The 20,915-nt window shown below is 42.8% G+C and overlaps 1 protein-coding gene across 3 annotated transcripts in view; it reads right to left on the reverse strand.

The window, feature by feature from the left end:
• Window positions 1-20,915, reverse strand: part of LOC147020906 (mitochondrial glutathione transporter SLC25A40-like) — a 30,783-nt gene that overhangs the window by 1,068 nt on the left and 8,800 nt on the right. For all 3 annotated transcript variants that reach the window (XM_085890555.1, XM_085890556.1, XM_085890557.1), the window contains 9 exons: window positions 14,561-14,620; window positions 9,911-10,020; window positions 7,885-7,952; window positions 7,521-7,645; window positions 7,091-7,264; window positions 5,768-5,877; window positions 2,002-2,083; window positions 1,764-1,841; window positions 1-1,529 (listed from right to left, as the gene is read on the reverse strand). The exon at window positions 1-1,529 is cut by the window's left edge and continues 1,068 nt beyond it. In XM_085890555.1, the coding sequence (XP_085746681.1) occupies window positions 1,399-1,529; window positions 1,764-1,841; window positions 2,002-2,083; window positions 5,768-5,877; window positions 7,091-7,264; window positions 7,521-7,645; window positions 7,885-7,952; window positions 9,911-10,020; window positions 14,561-14,620 (938 nt within the window). In that variant the 3' untranslated portion in view covers window positions 1-1,398. The remainder of the gene's footprint in view (window positions 1,530-1,763; window positions 1,842-2,001; window positions 2,084-5,767; window positions 5,878-7,090; window positions 7,265-7,520; window positions 7,646-7,884; window positions 7,953-9,910; window positions 10,021-14,560; window positions 14,621-20,915) is intronic.

Consider the following 20,915-nt stretch of genomic DNA (forward strand, 5'->3'; position numbering starts at 1 on the left):
CTTAAGCAGCACCAATGCTCTGCACAGAGTATAGTCTTGATCTTCATACCATCAGAAGAAGGTGTTCCTCAAGTTTGGAGAAGAGATGAAAATCTGACAAAGCTGAGTCAGGGCTGCTGATTCTTTGTGCAGGTATTCAACTCAGGATCGTCATGGTGCACCCAAACCTCATCTTATGGCATCTCCTCCCCAACTGTTCTCCGATCAGTCATACCAACTCTCAGCACTTCTTAGCACTGACGACGTCGTGCTGTACTCTTGACCAACATAGCACCGAGGCTTCCAATGTCAGAATCATGAAACTTCACACCCAATGGAGGGAAGAACTAACATGTGGACTGCACTTTGTTTCATTTGAATATCTTTACCTGTGTTGGAGAAAAAGAAGAGGGATTACTTAACAATACACACACAGTTCTTAGTTAACGGTAACAAGATTGACAATGACCACAAGAGTTATAATTTAATGAGATTAGGACTAACTCAATACTTTCATGGGAATGCACTTGCAGAACAAACAGGCTGCAATGACCAAACCAAGACAGGGAGGGGATAAGTGAGGTCAGGTGATGATGATGATTGAAGATAGAGATAGATCATGCCAATGTCATGGATTTTCAATGGGAGAAATAACGGAGCAAATTCTCGGAGAGAAGTACACGACTGCCATAAATTTTGCTCCATAAACAATATCAACGTTTTGGTGACAAATAAGGACGTGCAGGTGTAAACTGAATTATATGCTTATTAATTGTGCGAATCATTATTTTGGAAAAGACCTTTGTGTGAGACTTATTTGAAGGACTGAATAAAGCAAAAATAAGTTTGTATAATGAATCTAAAAACGATTCTTCATGGTTTTATGGACATCTGATTGAAATGGGATTTCAGAAGAATCCTATTCTCATGAACAACGGATTGTGGGACAGCATTTAGCGATCGATGGGAGACCGATTCATCTGGAAAAATGCACTCATCACGTCATACGTGACACGTCGGTACGGTCCTTATTGTGCAGCATTTGTCCCATTCAGGCTTTGTTGGAATTAGAAAACATAAAATTTCTAATCAACATCTTCTACAATTACAAAAAAAAAAGATATGACTTTGCAATCGCAAAAAGCAGTTTCAAAAAGAATGGATTGTAAAATGACAAGTGATAAAGAACTTTGCACCAACAATTACAAAATGGTGGCTTCTCAGTGGGATACCAATAGTCCAATGGGCTTGCCACACTTTACAAGTGCCAAATCATCATTCACGGTCAGTTCTGCATCACTGGATTTGTATTCAGAACAAACATCTGCAAAGGACTCGACCAGCGTTGTCATTGTTGGAAAGTGTGGTGGATCAACATTCGTAGTCGTACGGCAGCTCACAGAACCAATGTTGAACGATTCACCCATCCATTCGAGGAAGGGCAAGCATCTTCTGGTGGTTCAGCTGCCGAAAAAAATCCTTGGCAAATTCGTAACATCCAATCATGATGGCACAAGCCGGCGCCACTTTCACCACACGGGGAAGAAACCCTGCAGTGAAAGGAAAGGATTAGTGTTGAGAATGATGGGAGACTTAAATGTGTGGGGTTAAAGAGAACGGGGGAGATAGAGATGTCTCTGGAGAGGATGGGAGGTAAAAATCCATTCATTTCGGTGAAAGTTCTGAGGAAGGTGTGGGGGTGGAGGCGAGGTGATATGAAAATGGGGATAAAGTGAGATCAAGAAAGACCCCAAGGAAATGCATGATTTTTTTTTTCTACTCACCGGCAAAAAGACCAGATGTGCCAGCACGTCTGTAGATGTCACGCATTACACTCCAGGTCGATTCGTGATTGGGGGCCGCTGGACAAAGAAAAGGAGTATCCTCAGGCAAAAGTATATGAAGAAGCCCAATGTTGATGTCGTCAAATCATTATTTTATTTTTAAAGACAGCATATGAAATGAACTCATTTAAAAAGGGAACGTCATGATGACAGCAGAGTGTAGCGCTTTCTTCAATACCTGCTCCGATCACCACCTTTCCAAGTGCAATCTGCCTTTGTGTTTTCACCACGTCAAATGGAAGCGTCAGAGTTGCAGCAAGCTGAGAACATCCGCAGCCACACAATTAATGACCTCCACAACGTCTCCAAATAGCACAAAACATGAGGATGCCATCAACAACATTCAGACTCGTCCACATCACATTCAGTCTAATTAATATATATTTATTTTTCACCCGGCACTTTACCCCGTGCATTTGATGTTTCAGCATAATATATACACAGACAGTCCCGAGTCCGGCGGTGCCAAGCCCGAGCCCTTTGCATTTCCGAGTCCGGCGGTGCCGAGCTCGAGCTCTTGGCATTTCCGAGTACGGTGGTGCCGAGCCCGAGCCGTTGGCATTTCCGAGTCCGAGCCCTTGGCATTTCCGAGTCCAAGCCCTTGGCATTTCCAAGTCCAGCAGTCCCTTGAAACAACAACGATGATCTGAAATTCCAAGTCCAAATCATGTGCTAAAAGTTTATGGTAAAGTGGCCAAAAAAAGAAAGAAATTAATTTAATTGTGCTTTTGTGTTATGTAAATGAAGACAATAAAATATCAAAAATCGACCAAGTGCAACTTGGTACTTGCGTCAAGATTTTATTCCATATTATGGCCCCCTTGCCATCATTTTATAATTCTTGCTGTAGTTTGCTCAAAAAAAAACTATAATAAACTGGGCACTCGACAGAGCACATACCTCCGCCACGTAATGCCTGATCCACCAAAACATATCGGGCCCAAAACATTTTTGAAATTTCATGCTTTCCAGGAAGTACTCTATCGTTTTTGGCCCTCTCTCAATGGTGAAAAATCCCTTTAAAGATTTCTCGTATCCAGATTCAGATCTTAACCAAAATCGAATCAATCACCCTCTCCCCCTCCCCCACCCTTTCTCACCCTCTCCCCCTCCCCCACCCTTTCTCCCGTCCCCCACCCTTTCTCCCCTCACCCACCCTTTCTCCCCTCACCCACCCTTTCTCCCCCTTTCTCACCCCTCCCCCTCCCCCACCCTCTCCCCCTCCCCCACCCTCTCCCCTCTCCCCCTCTCCCCCTCCCCCACCCTTTCTCACCCTCTCCCCTCCCCCACACATTTCTTCACAAAAAAATTGTTGTTTTCACTTTTCTCACTCATATTATTGAATGGCTGTTCATCGAAGCTACGAATCGCTGGGTACGTTGCAATGCTTATAAACACCGGGAGACGTCAGCTCCAGGAGGTGTATGTTTAATGTGTTGCTAATTGCATACCAAACGAGCAATTTATCAACGGTTTTGTTTGAGTGCTTGCTCGAGTGCTTAAGGCACTTGGCGAGCGCTCTCCAAACTGCTTGGTTAGGTCCACCCGGTCCATAAAAACAATAAGGTCCATCCGACCACGTGTTTGCCATGATCCGGTTGTGAAGGCATAAAGCAGAGATCGATATTTTGTGTTCAGGACCTTGATATATTTTTCAATTGAATTTTGCCAATTTCCCACTTCAATTCCTCTTTCAAAGAACTCTGTTTGAAGGTAAATCTTTGTGTTTGTCGTTTTATGCATGTGTATGTATACAACCTTTATTACCATAACGGAACTTGGCGTGTGTGAGTTGCTGTTGCCTGCTATCTCCACATGCGGGTGGGTTTCAGGAAGTGAAACAGAGACCTGCCAGGTCTGTGTGCGTGTGCAGTTGTTGTTTGGTATCCACATATGCATATGTGGGTTTCAGAATATATAATGGAGTCCTCCCAGGGTGAGCTCAGAGTATCACCTTCATTACGGGAAGGGGTCACGATTCATGGACCAAGTTGTGAAGTTTTCTGTTTTCAAAGTTTTGTGCCTTCAGGATCGTTACTGAGCCCGGGACGGCTTCCAACTGTAGTTCGTTTGTAGTGATATTCCCAGGGATGGTGATTAATATCTCTGAGCTTCTTATTCATCATTCCCGGGAGGTTCTTCATCATCACTGGTACTACTTTGGCATTCTTCAGCTTCCAGGATCTTTTCAATTCTCTTAAGTTCTTGGTATTTGGTCATTTTCTTGATTTCTGCATCGTTTTGTGCAAAATCGCTGGTATCAACATCTCAATTAGCAATGCCTTCATCTCCTTTTTTATACCCAAGTATGATGTCTGGTTGCAATGCTTCGTTGTCAATGTTCACGCTCAATGGGATCATTAGGTCGTACGTGAGCGGTTTTTTTCTTTGTTTTCAACTTCAAAACTTCAATGTTTTCAGTCATTGATATTCCAGTTTCAGAAAATTTGTGGGAAAATGAACCAAAAGCAAAAGTTTTTTTCAGATATGCCGGTGGATTACTTTACCAACTGTTGTGTCGTTGTGTGTACAGTTCTGAGGTTTTTTTGTTGTTTTTTCTCATGTTCGGTCATTCAGCATCACATATCATTCTCTTTTCTAACCCCACCGCCACCTTTTTTTTTTTTTTTCCTCGCCCCCCCCCCACCTCCACTCTGTCCCCTCCTCGCTACCCCCTCCTAATAAAATGCAGCACTCTCTTCCCACACTTCTGTCGCTCTCTTTCTCACACACCCCTCCCTCCCACAGTGAATAGCAACATTTGGTGAGGTGTTGCTCTCCCAAGCTCCCCCCCACCACACCCTTTCTCACCCTCTCCACCTCTCCCACCCTTTCTCACCCTTTCTCACCCTCTCCCCCTCTCCCACCCTTTCCCCCTCTCCCCCACCCTCTCCCACCCTTTCCCCCTCTCCCCTCTCACCCTCCCCCACCCTTTCTAACCCTCTCCCCCCTCCCCCACCCTCTCAAAGGGTCAGTGAAGTAACAGGTTGTATTTGCTCGTGAGGAATAAAAAAAATAAATCAGGTTGTATTTTCATCGGAAAAAAAAAAAACCGTCATTATAAATGCTGTGCAGTCAACAAACGTTACACTTGTGTTAATAGACTTGTATATTAACCGTAACAGCTAATAAGACATTTCAGTGCTTCAAATAAAAATAAAAAACATTGAAGCAAGTTGTCCAATATTATGCACCGCTTTAAAAGAAAACTATAAAACATCCTAATATCAAACATGAAAGGGACATTTTTTTATATCTTCAGCAAGAGGATTAAAATGCGATCTTTCATGTTAAATTTTTATCTCTCTGTGAGTTTAAATCTGGATGGTTGACTTTGAAGTATTACATCACAAAAAAACAAACAAACAAACAAACAAACAAACATGCAGTAAACTTCGCATGGAGATCAACAACTCCAGATTGGCAGGAACAAGTTTGATAAATATTGCTTTTTGAAGATTTTTTGGGTTACGTTCTGTGGACAAAACCTATTCTGACCATATTTAGAAATTGACAGCTTATTTAATCCAGAAATGGTGTTTAAAAAAATCTTCACTTTTTCCTGATTTATGGTCCAATTTTTTTTTTTTTTTTTTAATTGCCATACAGGAACATCCAACTACTTTCTGTTCTCATGTCAATCCCATTCACACTGTGGTACGATTTGATTTAAAATTGCACGTGGAGTTGCATAACCCATACCAGAAGAAAAATAAAAGTTTCCATCCATGTCATTGAATGTTGTTATTTTTTATTTTTTTAATTTTATAAATCATAATGCTAACTAACCATAGTTTATCAGGTGTGCATGTAAATTTCTAACCCTAAAATAATTTAATCACATTATATGGGATGTACACATAAAAGCAGGTCTAATCCCACCATCTTTAGATGGAAGATAATTATTCTTGTAAACCATCGACTAAAAGCCATGCACTACATACCATTCCAGAAATGGCTCCAGCAGTGAAATTCACAAATAAGGCTTGTTCACGCACACCGTAAGTCTTCACGATCCAGCGTTTAATCAGCTCGAGATTCATCCAGTAAATACCTGGTCACACAAAAACTAGGGTTCAATGCAGTACAAAATGATGAAATACAAAGATGTAAGGGTAATTTTGGAGCATGTCACACCAGAGAAGGATCTGGGGGTGGTAATATATTTGGGAGGTAAGCAGGTAGCACAGTGCCAGGTCGCTATAGGTAAAGCAAATAGGATTTTAGGTTGTAGTCGGAGGGGGATCATTTATAAATCAAAAGAGGTGGTGTTAACATTGCACAGAGATCTAGTGAGAGCCACATCTGGAATGCTGTGTGCAGTTTTGGTCACCACAACTCAGGAAGAACATAGATGTCATAGGGTTCAGCGTCGGGCTACTGGATTGATTCTGGGCCGAGCGAGACCGAGCCATGAGGAGCGGCTGAAGGAGACGGCTTTAAACACTAGAAAGGACGTGGTTACTAAGAGAGATGTTTAAGATAATGAAAGGTAGAGATAAAATAAGTGAAGATGAATTATTTAACAGAGTGGACTGTGACAGAACCAGGGACCATAGCCTGAGAGTAAAGAAGAGGAGAGTTAAGATTTAGTAAGGAAGGGGACTTTCACTCAGAGAGGAGTTAATGTATGGAATGGTCTCCCTGGAAAGGTCGTGGCAGCAGAAAAAGTAGATTAGTTTACATTGGAGTTAGAGAGGTACCTGGAAGTTATGGAGATAGGGGGGTATGGGGATGTTGACAGGACTTTTAGGTAGTTTGAGCATTGATGGGTGATTGTGTGCATGTGTTCAGAGTGCTGCTGGTGGTATCGTCAAGGGGTGGTGTGTGGTTGACGTGTATTTCACACCCAAGAACTGGCTTCACGCACTACCCCCCCCCCTCCTTTTGGAAAGAAAGCAGAAAAAAAAAACGTTTTGCATGTATATTGTTCCAGTATTTATGTGGTGCAGGAATGAAGGGCCAAATGGCCTCCTCATGCATCTAATTCCCTTCTGTATCGTTATGTGCACCTTGTGATTAAACGGACATAATATATGTATTTATTTTTTTCTGAGTAAATCGATTATTAAATTTCCAACGGAACCATTTCTGTTATTCTATGACAGCAGGATCCTTTTAGAATAGAGTGCGACCGACTGACACACACACACACACACACACACACACACACACACACACACACACACACACACACACACACACACACACACACACACACACACACACACACACACACACACACACACACACACTTCATTGCTTACCAGAGAAAGGCACATCCCTGAACATCGTTGGTGCCCATCCTTGCCAAAGCGATCGCCAGCCTCCTTGAGCGACCGCTTGCCGCACACATGCACCCAACTGCTTGTACGTGAGCTGCTGCGACTGCATCTTTGTGCGGATCAGCTCCAGCGGAGAGATTACAGTCACAGCGCCAACTACACCCAGGAAGATCGGCCCAGATGAGCGCAAGACGTCCAAACATGAAACGGTTAAATATGCAGTGCAAAAACTTTGAGGGATGTCGATGCAATTTGTGTAAATTTCAAAGACATAATGATAAAAAATGAATCTCTTCACACCTCTTAACTTTTACATTGGACCTTACAACACAGGCGACAGAAGAGGTAAAATAAAATACCAGCATACTACATCCGATGGTGTTGGACAAAATATACCATGATGCACACAGACCTCTCGCCATGGCCCCCGCCAACATGCAAATCGACGGGTGTCGTGAATTGAGCTGCCACATCAGTCCATCTTTCAGATGTTCGTAAGCCGTGAAGTAAATCACCGTGGTTGGGACCGCCATGATCCTGACGGGGATTCAAAATGATCATCGTGATACACTAATGCTTCACCATTGGTTATATTTCAAAAACCCATCAATACTCGTATCGGGTACAGGGGGCTCCCCGAGAGGACATAACAATTGCAATCCGCATTCAACGAGTCAAGCACATTTTAAAATTTAAATCCATAATCCGATTTGTCAACGCGTCAAACTCAAAAGGTGAAAATCCGTAGAGATCATAGTAGAAGAGAATAAACTCACAGAGTTGGAGGAAGGCCACTCCACAATGACTTTGCCCCTTCGTACTGAACTATTTTTATAAACGCGTCCTGCAAAGGTAACTGAGATTAGAGGGTAACACAATACACTGCACACGTAGGAGAGGATGTGGGAGAGAGGTTTCCTGATGTCACGTTATTTTACCCTTCCACATTCCGGAGGATGCTCAAACAGGGTGCCAAGTCGAGTCATTTTACAAATCAAGGTTTAACATTACAAGGAAACACAAGGAAATTAGAAGAATGGACGCCATTCAGCCCATCATGTCTGCGCCACATCAACACCACACGAATTTATCAACACAAGATCAAAGAAAAAAAAATCTCCCCTTTTCAACGGGAGGGGCCATGAGCCTTGGAATAAAAAATAAAATAGAAACACAACCCCCACACACAAAACTCTGTACACACACACACACACACACACACACACACACACACACACACACACACACACACACACACACACACACACACACACACACACACACACACACACACACACACACACACACACACACACAATCACCCATCGATACTCAAACTACCTCAAAGTCTTATCAACATCCCCTTCCATAACTTCCAGGTTCCTATCTAATTCTAATTTAAACTCATCTACCGTCTCTGCTTCCACTACCTTTCCAGGGAGACCATTCCATGCATTAACTACTCTCTGAGTGAAAGTTCCCTACCTTACTACCGTCTTAACTCTCCTCTTCTTTACTCTCAGGTTGTGGCCCCTGGTCCTATCACTGTCCACTCTGTTGAATAATTCATCTTCACTTAAACATCTCCATCATATCTCATCGTAACCACCTCCTTTCTAGTGTATAAAGCCCTGTCTCCTTCAGCCGCTCCTTATAACTGAGTCTAGCTCGGCCCAGAATCAATCTAGTAACCCTGCGCTGAACCCTCTCTATGGCATATATGTCCTTCCTGAGTTGGGGTGACCAGAACTGTACACAATATTCTGGATGTGGCCCTCATTACATTCCTGTACAATGTTAACACCACCTCTTTTGATTTATTTTTGATCCCCCTCCGAATTCAACCTAAAACCCTATTTGCTCGACCTATAGCTACCTGGCACTGTGCTGCCTGCTTCCCTCCTGTATCTATCACCACTCCCAAGATCATTCTCCTGTGTGACATGCTCCAAAATTACCCCTTACATCCTGTAATCTCTGTTTTCATTGTTCTTCCCCATCCCCAACACCTTACACTTGTTCAGGTTAAACTACATCTGCCAATCTTTTTCCCAATCTATGCAAGTATCAATACTCTCCTGAATCTGATCACCACCCCCTCTGATAACCACCTTACCTCCAAGATTTGGAAAGCTCTTTACCCCATTATCCAAATCGTTGATGTAAATCATGAATAGTAATGGTCCGAGTACTGATCCCTGAGGCACTCCGCTACTTACATCCTCCCAGCAAGCCATCCTCCCACTCACAGCCACTCTTTGCTTCCTTCCACGAAGCCAGTTTACAATCCAACTATCTACCTGACCATCCACTCCACAAGCCCTCACCTTGGCTAACAACCTCCGATGTGGTCCCTTATCAAATGCCTTCTTAAAGTCTAGATATACTATGTCCACTACCTTTCATGTTGTACAAATGAAGTCTACAACTTGTATTATATTTTAAAACACCAGTCTCTCATTCAATACCCCTCTTCTTACAATGACTAATGCTAGCAGATGGGACAACCAGCTTATCGTCCATTGAAGGGACAGCACACATTAATGAATCACTCTGCCTGCGAAACACCAAGGTGACAGTTTACAGCTGGGTCAGGATTCGAACCCCAACACCTCAGAGGCAAGTGCGCGTCGTACCTCTCGGTCATTCTGCCCAGCTAAGTCATGTCATCACAATAATCATGCATTGGTGCAGCAGCCATGACATTTCAATCGGAATCATAATGAGATGATGCCCAATCATGCTCCCTGTGATGAACAACATTTGCCATTACTTCCTGTTCAAATGAAGAAACCAACTCACCAGGGTGCCTGTCAAGTTTGCTGGGGATCTTTTGTACCATGCCTTCCCGTTGCCATTTAGACAAACGCACAGATGGTCCATTAGCCCATTGCAGTAAACAAAGCAATTTCCTGCAAAATAAATATATATATATTTTTTACTAAATTGATAAATAAAAGTTATAAACATAACTATTCTGTCATTTGTGTGAAACAACAGCTCCCCCCTGCCACCACATGCTTCAATTCCACAAGGACTCCTATATTGATGTGCTGACATAATCGTAGCACATGATGTACTATGGTCCAAAGGGTTAAACCAAGATGAAGGTAAAATTATTTCAGGTCGACACTGTCGTGCACTATTTACACGCCTTTCAGGGAAATTTACTATTAAATCAAAATTAAAGCACCATACGAGAAATTGATTGATTAATGTATTGAGTTTAGGATGGGCACAAAAATGCCACTCACCACGTTCCCTAAACCCATTAAGAAATGGGTGCAACATCTGCAGGGTGTCCAACCCCCACCTCACCCCTCGCCACCCCCCCCCACCCGTTACCCTATATCCACCAACTCGGGTCAGGTATGGGAGCATGCGCTGGAGCAGCGCGTCGTTGCGTCCACTTTCCGCTGGTACTCCTGGGGCCACTGTCGGGCCATCCCCCAGGCAGATGCCTGGCCCATCCCCATCTCCTTGAGATGATGATCATCCTGCTGCAACCACAAGGCACGTGGTCGGCCCATTGGCCTCCTCCACTCACGAGACTCCCTCGCTGCAAGAATCTGGTGAGCAGGATCAGCATCAGGAAAACGAGCCACATGTCCATACAGCCGCAGCTGACGCTCACCGACTATGCAGGTAAGAAATCTCATTTGAGTCTCTCAGCAACCGCTCGTTGGACACAAAGTCCGACTAGCGATAGCCAAGGATTCTCCGAAGAGACCTGGTACCAAAACAAATAAGTCTCCGTCCCAGATCCCTGGGCAGAGTTCAAGTCGCACATCCATACAGCAAGACTGGAAGCACCAAGGACCTGAAGAGTCGGACTTTCGCCCTCCTGCACAGGTACCGGCATCACCACAATCCAGTGAATCCACGACTCCCCAGGCATCGAGTGACCTCTGGCTCACAGCCTGCAGAGCCATGAATATCACTGCCAAGGGAAGTGAATCTCTCAACGACCTTAACACAAACAGGCACAGACAAGATAGCAGCATCCAAGATGTCATTGAAAGTCTGGATCTTAGTTTTGACCCAGGAAACCCGTAATCCCATTGGCTCCGACTCCTCATTCAGCACCTTGAGGGCCCCCCAAAAGGATATCTAGAGTCTCCGCAAAGATGACTGCATAATTTGCGAAATAAAGGTCAGAGATCTCGATATTCCCAAACGATGCACCGCAGCTTGATCTCTCTGACATCCTCCCGAGAATCCAGTCCATAAAGTGCTGAAAAGTGGGGGGGGGGCAGTACACACCCCTGACGAACCCCAGTAACAACTGGAAATAAGTCAGATGGTATCACAACATCTCACAACACTCTCAGTACCTGAGTATAGTTCAGACATCAGATTGATCAGTTTTGGTGGCACCCCTTGAAAACCAAGATGAGGATGGGCCAAGCATCTGCCTGGGGGATGGCCAGACGGAGGCCCCTGGAGTACCAGCGGAAAGTGGACACAGCAACGCGCTGCTCCAGCGCATGCTCCCATACCTGAACTACCTTCCAGAAGACTGAGAATCCTCCAGAGGGCATCCCAATTCACTGAATCAAACACTTTACAGAGATCAACAGAGGCTGCAAGCAGCCCCTGCCGAAACTCTCGTCTACTTTTCATGAGGACCCGAAGGGCAAGGATACGGTCAATCATTGACCTCTTTGGTGTAAAGCCTCACTGATCTGGACGCTGGTGCTCAAGCAGATGAAGCGAACCCCATCAATAATTATCGGAGCAAAGACCTTGCCCGGCACTGAGAGCAGCGTCACCCCTCGGTAGTTGTTGCAGTCCTGGCGATCACCCTTCCCTTTCCAGAGAGGGTAAACAAGGCCCATTTTCCATTCAGTTTGGGATGATGCCTGTGTTCCAGGCAGAGCACAGAACTGCATGCAACGACATGAGTACAGCATTTCCACCAGCCTTGAGAAGTTCAGCATCAATGCCACATATCCCAGGAGTTCACCACAGCCTGGGTCATAGTTGAATGGGTCAGCCTGGTACAGCCACTCAAAGTACCCGGCCCTGCGGGCCTTCACCTCGGACTCCTCTGTCAAGAGCCCACCACCCTCCGCTGTAACTGCAGTACACCGAGGGACAGGCTTGAATGAACGCAATGCATGAATTCCCCTGAAAGGATGAGAATCGCTTGACCACAGGTGATGCTCTACCCCCTCACAGATTCCTTGCACATAGGCCTCCTTGGTCACCCTCAGCACATGTACAGTTTTACACCTCAGCTCGCTGAACAGTTCAGCTCTGCCATGAAGCTTGGCCCTGTGACTCTGGTCAATGCCATGCAGTTGTCCCTGGAGACAAAATTCTTCTTCGCCCGATGGTGAGTTCCAAGACATTCACCGGCAACATCAAAGACGGTGGTCTTGAAGGAACTCCACAACTCTTCAGGATTCCCCAAAGCACCCAGACCCTCCTCCCCCCACTCAGCCTGTTCACAAACTCCTCAGCCACCCTCTCATCATTGAGCTTGTCAACATCCAGCCTCGGCTGGGATGGTACCATTCTCCTGGATTTAAGGTGCAACTTCAGGGTTGCTATAACAAGCCTGTGGTCAGTATTGAGGAACTGAGCACTCCAGTGGACCCTGCAGTTCTTGATCATCCTCCAGCGACCATCAATGAGCACATGGTCAATCTCCTTTGCCACACTACCAGCACTGGAATACCAAGTCCAGCTTGTGGGCACTGAAACCATGAACCAGTCACCCTAAGTCCATGACTTTTTGCAAAGTCAAGGAACTTTGTGCTATTCTGGTTCACAGTTCCAGACCCACGCAAGTCTCATAACCATCCCTATCAGTTCCAGTCGATGAATTGAAATCCCCCAAGACTAGAAGAGCATCTCGCCTGGGGCACTGATCAACCACAGACTCGAGTGTGGCATAGAATGTGTCCTTCACGGTGAGATCACTCGCCTCAGTCGGAGCATAAACAGAGACCAGGGAAACGACACCCAAGCAGTGACGAATCCTTAGTCTCATAATGCGCTCGTTGACCAGTGCTACCTCAATTATCATGGGCGTCAACCTATTGGATCCAGCTACAGCAACTACTTGGGTATGGGAACCATCAGAACGACCAGACCAAGAGTCGTAACCACACACCATGATCTCGCCACTATCCGCTCTCCAAACCCCAGAGAGCATTGCAACACCAATGTTCAAATGCTGGAGCTCAGATGATAACAGACAGGTGATCATCTTCTCTTTGGACATTTCAGGCACCCACCCAAAGGGACCACACCTCAGAACCACTCCGACACACGCTCCCGCAATCTGACCCAGGAAGTTTACCCCATGGTTCTCTTCCCATCAATGAATGGGTGTCCTGAAGGCTTTGCCGCAATACCATCATCCAGTGAGCTGCCCTGCGAAAAGCACAGCACATGAGGTATTCCCACGGAGTGGGTTTTCAGTTTTGTTTGTGTTTATGGGTTTTGCAGAATGAATCGTTTTACAGTAGCCAGAGTGCAAATCCTGCCACCAACCTCCGGGGGAAATTTTTTTATTTTTTTTAAAAATCCACCAACTGGTCTCCAGGTACGAGCAATTATAAAATAAACCAATGTCACCCACAGGGTGACCCGTATCTTGCCAAAAGGTGACCACGTGTGACTTCTTTAAGGTCACACTGAGGTGAACAGTGCTGCTATCCACCAGGAGCGACTCCTTGAGGAATATCTGCCGATGAGAATCGTTGTACAGAGTAACCATGAAAAATATGCGTTTGCCTCATAACGTCACCAAATGACGTCATAATGTCTCAAGCTTGACATATCTAGAAAGCACTCATCGAGGTGTTCAATTTGAGGTACTACACGATATGGTTCCTAAAACTTGAAAATTTGACCTTGGGGTCAAATATGTTTGACCTTAGGCGCTAACCATGAAGGTCAAGGCCAATCGCCACCAAAAATTAATCAGCTGAGCACCAGACCATGTACTACATTCCCATAAAGTTTGAAGACGATCCGATCAAAATTACTCAAAAAATAAGGGTTTCGTCGACTCCCCTGATTTGCGACAGTGACCTTGACCTTTGACCTTCAAAATTTTGTGCACTGAAAGGGACCTCTATAGGACTCTGATATGCGAAGTTACAAAAATTTCCAATGATAACTGTGCTCTGCAGAATTTTTTATACGCGATTACAGACAAACAAACAAACAAACAAACAAACAAAAAAACATACAAGCTGATTAACATATCTTGCAAAAACTTCGTTTTGGCAAGATAATAATTTTAAATAAATCTCCAAAGCACATGCGTAGATTTCAAGGAAGTGGAAATTTTTTTCATAGTTTTAAGGATAACAATACATGTTATATAATTTGTTTAGAAGGTGGATGACAATATATACAATAATTATTATAGTTTGTGTAGATATTCTGCAGAACAAAATAAAAAAATAATTTTAATAAAGCAAAGACACCCACCTTTAGAAAATGGAGTTTTCTGAGCCTGCAGACGAATCTTCACTACATCCAATGGGGTCACTGTAATGGAGATAGTGAATGACAAAATACAAGGATTGCTGAAGAGGACTTGTCAGCAATGATAATCAGTAAAAATAATGATAATAATAATAATAATAATAATAATACAAATTTCTCCGTGAGATAAGGTGAGGAACGGGGGAATTAAGGACAAAGGATCGTGAAAAGGCAAAGAGTGAAGTATTCTGTCACATGACCTGATCCTCATCAAGGCACTCTCTCCGAGAAACATTCGCCAAATATTTATCCATTACTGGTTACATATTTCATCAAAGCAAGATTTATTGAATTAAACTGTTTCTTTGGTATTATTATTTTTCTCTCTCGATAACAAAAAGGCTCATGCGACCAAGGCTGAACTGACAGTCGGGTAGCAGGGGTAACAATTGGACACAATCAGTATCCAACCATCCATTGGGACCATACTCTGTGCAGAGCGTTGGTGCTGCCTATGCAGTCTCCGGGGCTATTAGGCACAATCCTGGACAGGTCGCCACTCCGGCAGGATACCAGCATGCTGGCACTCATTTTGCCGACCTCGGGAGGACGACGGGCAGAGTCAACCCCACCTGGCATTAATTCAACAGCCAAGCAGGATTTGAACTCAGGATCCTAGGATCACAAGCCAACAATCAGTATGGAAATGAATAAATGGGAAATAGTCCATAGGCCAAACCTGAAAATTTGACCCATCAGTACCATCTCTGGTGGCAAAGGCTCACTATGTTTTTTTGATAGTTTAGGACCTACAGATGAGTAATTGAGGTGATAGCAGTGTGAAATTGGCAGCTTGCTCAAGCATCAAACATCATCCTACCGCTATATTTTGAAGACCAAAATTTGGGGGTAGGAGAAACTAGAATGACTGTAGTTTCGGAGTGGATGGGTCAATCTTAACAATAATGTCTGTCTATGTACCCTCTATCTAAATCAAGGTTTATGCAAAATATTTCATTATGTAGGTCACCAGAGATCAAAAGGTCACCAATTTTAGGGGTTGCCCAAAATTGACCATATATAATAGGGCAAGTCATGTTGCAACAATAAAGTAACAAATCACCCAATGATGATTTAAACACTTGGAATTCATATTTTAGAGGTCTTCAGATGATTCTAAGGGGACATTATTGAGTTTCTTTTGCAAAATTTTATTTCAGAGCAATTGATTTTGAACCGTTTCTTGTAAATATCTAAAATCCAGGGTTTCGGGGAAAGGGGAAACCATAATGAGTGTAGCTTTGGAGTGGATAGGGCAAAATTGATAATCTACGACTCAAATTGTATGTCTATGTACCCTCTATCATAATCACACTAGATTATGCACATTATGTCCATATGTAGGTCACCAGAGGGCAAAAGGTCACAAATTTTAGAGGCTGCCAAAATCGTCTTTACCACAACTTATTCTACTAAAACAAAAAGTAATATCAACTTCCAGAAATTATATTTTAGATGTCTTTAGGTAACGTTGAGGGCTTGGAAAGTAACCTCAGTATTTTGAGTTCTCAATCTTCATAATCATCATAATCGCAATCCGATTCAATATCAACTGTCATCTCGAGTTCACCCTCCTCATTTCGCAAGTTTGTAATTTACACATCGGCGTACATTTCAACCCATTGTCTATGCAGCCACACTCTCCCTTTTTGCAAACTCGTTTGCACCGACAAGCCATCATTTCCAACACAGTTTCAGGTGCCGGAGTTCCGGCCATCCAGTCGATGGCAATTGAACTGCTATAATCTTTTACCCATTCATTTCCCTCTGGATCAGGAATTACTGATTTTGACTCCAGGCTTCGCTTCCAAATTCCTGCCTGGTAATTGGCACGGAGGGCATGGTTTGTTAGACTATCTTTACAAGGTGGAAGAAGGTTTGAGTCTATTTCCCCTCTTTTGGCAAAGAACATCTGGTATCGGAGTCGATTTACGTGTACAGTTTTTGTGGACGATGCATACATGAGACATGTGAAATGTTTTAAGGTATCAAACATTTGATCTGATATCTCATATGCACTTCCAAGGTTGGAGAAGGCACATTGGAATTCACTGTTTGATCGCATTTTGTCCAGTGGTCCTGTTTTTCCTCACCCAACGAAAGAGCTTACAGTGTCACATCCAGCGTAAGCATGAAAGCCGAGAAGTGCACCAACATAGTTCATCTCCAAAGGATAACCTGAGTAGGGAAATGCCCAGTGTCCACAAATTGAGTACGTGTCTTTGTTTCCCTCTTTTGGTACAAGGTAGCCGGAATGTCCTTTGCAAAGGAAAGTAGAAGCACAAATACATGTGTCCTCAAAAATAAAATTACAGTTTGATATCCAGTGTCAGCAGCATGCTTCGCATGAAGTATTAACCGTGTATCTGCCTCTTCTTGAGAGGACTCAAGTTCACCCATTTCACAACTACCACCGATCAATATCTTGTCACATCTTATGCCACATGTCACGAGAAGAACTTTGTCTTTAATCAGGCTCCTCTTGTTTTCAGTTTTCCAATCTGCAACTAGAAACTCAATAAGTTTTGTCTTTTTGTCAACTTCTGATAAAAAGTTCCTCCATTTTTTTATTTTGTGTCCTGGTGCAATGCTGCTGAATTTGATGCCGCTGCCTGATCCCCTTTTGAGCCTTTCTGCATTCTTGACGGAGTTTTCCTTATACACATCAAATACAACATCTATTCATCGACTCATCACACCTTCACTCAAGACAACTTTCAGGACAGACATTGAAACCTCAGCAAATGTGCTATTTTTCACATTTAACTTCTGCACAATGCTCATGCCATCGATAATGCATGCTGAGTTCTGTGGGAGGGTTTCTACAGGAGGTACACTTTCCCCAATTTTCTTCATTAGTGCTGCTTTTTCAGTCTTCCTTAGCGACCCATCTTGATTTGCCAACGCCCATGGTAATGAGCCTAGTGGATGAGACAGAACCTCGTGCATGTCCAGCTCACGACCTTGTGCGATTGTAATCATTCTGGCAAAAAGATTGCGATCTGCTCGTAGGATGACCTCTTTCCCTTTGCATTGCACTTTTTTTGTACAAACATTTGCAAATGTCTTTAGCTTTTGCTTCTTAATAGTTGCATGGAAATCTACAGCATCCGGTGCCTCCTTTTCAAGACGATCAGTCTTGAACTTCTGATATGCCTTTTCTCCAATGCTTTGAGCAGTGAAAAGGTCCTTCTCAACATCTGCTGGGGCCAATGCGCCGGTAGAAATGTTCACGAGAGTCCTCTTCTGATCTGTAGGGATTTATTAAAGAGTGCTGAATAAGATCAGTGAGTGATTGGACGGCTGACTCATCTTTTTCTGTGGATATGCAAATCCAGATGGCTCAAAATTGAGGAAAGAGTTCCTAGCATTGCTCTTTGGCGATGAAGAAACATGTTGTGGGATTTGGCGTTTACGTAATAACGACGAATTGCACTTGGGTTTAAGCTAAAGCCTCTTGTGCCACCTGATGTCTGGGTATCCTTATTTATTGTTTTTTCAATTGTTTGGTCCACTGGTATTTAAATCTTGGGCTACAATTGTTGGAACGTTATAAAGAAAACTAAAGGTGAAGCATGCCATTAAACCATTTAAAAGACACCATGAAAGAATGAATTGATAACATGGAAAAGTTGTCCAATTTAAAACTGAATGCACAACAAATAATGATTACTCCCTCTTCCTAGACCTAAATGATGCAATGCACAGAGAATAACACATGTTGAATCAATTAATTGAATTAATGCTGTTAATTACACCTTTCTGTTTATATTATGACATGTAAGGTTACAAGATGCAGCCTGTCTTAGATCTACGAAGTTGTCCTTACAATCATCTTACCTGTATTGTTTGATCGTATGTCAACTAGAAGATGTGAAAAGAAGGATTACATTGATGATCAAATTCTCAAGATGAAACGTAAAACAAAAGCTTGAATATTGCCATTTATTGAGTAAACCCGAAACTAAGAGGAGCAAGCATTAATTTGAAACCCTGGAAATCACAAGCAGATTTTATGTCAATATCACATTTATAAACCAAAATGAGTCAATAAAAACATCAGAATCGTCTCACACAGCCTCAGAAATAGGCATTCTATAACTATTGAGACACCATTCCCTCATTCATTACTTGTGTTTTCGTCAAATACATGTTCTTCTGGGCTATTTTTGTGACCTCCAGAATTGTTACCTTTAGATGGCCTCTGATGACCTACATATTGAAATAATTTGCATAATCTAGTGTCATTATGATAGAGCGTACATAGACATACAATTTGAGTATTAGATTTTCAATTTTGGTCAATCGACGCAAAACTACAGTCATTATGGTTTCCCCTACCCACAAAACGCTGGATTTTAGGTATTTACAACAAATGGTTCAAAATCAATTGCTATATTGTAATAATTGTAATAATATATTTTACAATATATTATTGTAAAAAAGTGTATACCCCGGTTAAAATAGGTGTACCATATCCCTGTGTCGTAAGAGGTGACCAGGGTTGCGTCAGGAAGGGCATCCGGTGTAAAACATGTGCCAAATCACTATGCGGATCATATGGATGATCTGCTGTGGCGACCCCTAACAGGAGCAGCCGAAAGAAGAAGAAGAAGAAGAAGGTTCAAAATCAATTGCTCTGAAATAAAATTTTGCAAAAGCAACTCAATAACGTCCCCTTAGAATCATGCGAAGACCTCGAAAATATGCATTCCAAGACTTTCACTGAATGTCATCTGTTTTTGGGCCATCCATCCTAAAAATCTGTTTGTTTCCTTTAAAACCCCATGCTGTTTTGAATGTGGCCGAGATAGGTAGAAAAATGTTTTCTCGATGTGAATCTTTTATTTTCCTGAAAAGTTTGAAGAAAATCCTTCTACCATTCGTTTCAACTTCTGTTCCTGTCCAGGAGCTAGGCATTTGGCAGCAAAGTCCTTAAAATGTTCAACACATTTCTTGTACTTTTTTACAATTCTTTTTTGATGTTGTGGCATCAAACTTTCTAGTGGCTGATTTGTTTGGTACTTTGCAGGAGACAAGTTCTTTCCCAGCATAGATATGATGTCATTTAGCGAATTATTACTTTCATAATGATAACTGCTATCAGATGCACAGGCATCAGACTCAGAGTCCTAACATTTCAACAAAGCAAGAGGGAGGTCCTCATCTGAAACAAAATCACCATCTTGGCTGTCTGAAATTCTACGTGTGATCACATGTGGGCCTACATGGTCTTGTCCTGTTCCAGATGTGCTCGGGGTAGTTGAGTTGATATTCTGCTCAGCTGCCGTGGTTGCAGTGGCTGTGTCAGCTTTGTGGCACTTCATACAAATAAGGGATCCAATACAAGTGGAATCGCTAGTTTTGAACAAAGTTCATATCCGCAACTTCTCAAACCTGACACTGTCTATCTCAAATCAGAATGTTTGGGATGCATGCATATTTTGGATGGCCTCCAGTTGATTCCCAGTCTGTATCTATGTTTCGGACATATTTCTGCCCCTTCTGGTACCTCTGTTAAAATAGATCTGTTCAACACAAGTTGAGATTCAGATAATGTGATGGGAATTTTCAGATCTGCGGCATGGTTTGCAACATCATTAGTCAGTGATGTTTTTCTGATCAGCGAGTGAGCTCTTTGTGGCAGAAATGGGCCACAAATACCATGATTTCCGTTGTAGAAAATGCACGATCTATATGCCATGGCTGAGTGATGTCCCCTGAAACAAAAAGATGCATTTACTGTCGAGCAAAAGTATGTGTTTGGAGAAGTAGGCCTAAACTTTTATTGGTGCATGAATAAAAGGATTTTTTTCTCTAAGAATTTATTTAGCCTGTTTTTTCAGAATGGACTGAACATGAACATGACTGAACATGAGCAGGAAGCAATGTTCAAATAACCCCATTTTTCTACTGGCTTTCATTCAACAAACAAAAATATAAATAAATCAACGAAACATGAACTGGACTCAGCCATGCTATCCCTGACACCATGGCATTAGTATGACCTACATTCATAATGCCTAATGATAGAACTATGCTGATTTCACATAGGAACAGAGAGTAAACACAATGTTTGTTGGATTGAATTGATGCTGGATTTCAAAACTGCTAATCCCAGATAACCTTTGACCTATTTATAAGCAGACAAATGTGGGAAATTGTAACTTACCAGGAATGATATACAAGGATTGGGGGGATATAAATTCAGCTTTCTTTTTTTACATGTTCTTTCATCTTGCCAAGCCAAAGAAAAGGAAATTACAAATGGCATGATGGGAAAAAAAAGTCATGTAAG

This window comes from Eptatretus burgeri, chromosome 8, assembly GCF_056783735.1.
Source record: "Eptatretus burgeri isolate ZD-2024b chromosome 8, Ebu_testis_v1, whole genome shotgun sequence".
Lineage (NCBI taxonomy): Eukaryota > Metazoa > Chordata > Myxini > Myxiniformes > Myxinidae > Eptatretus > Eptatretus burgeri.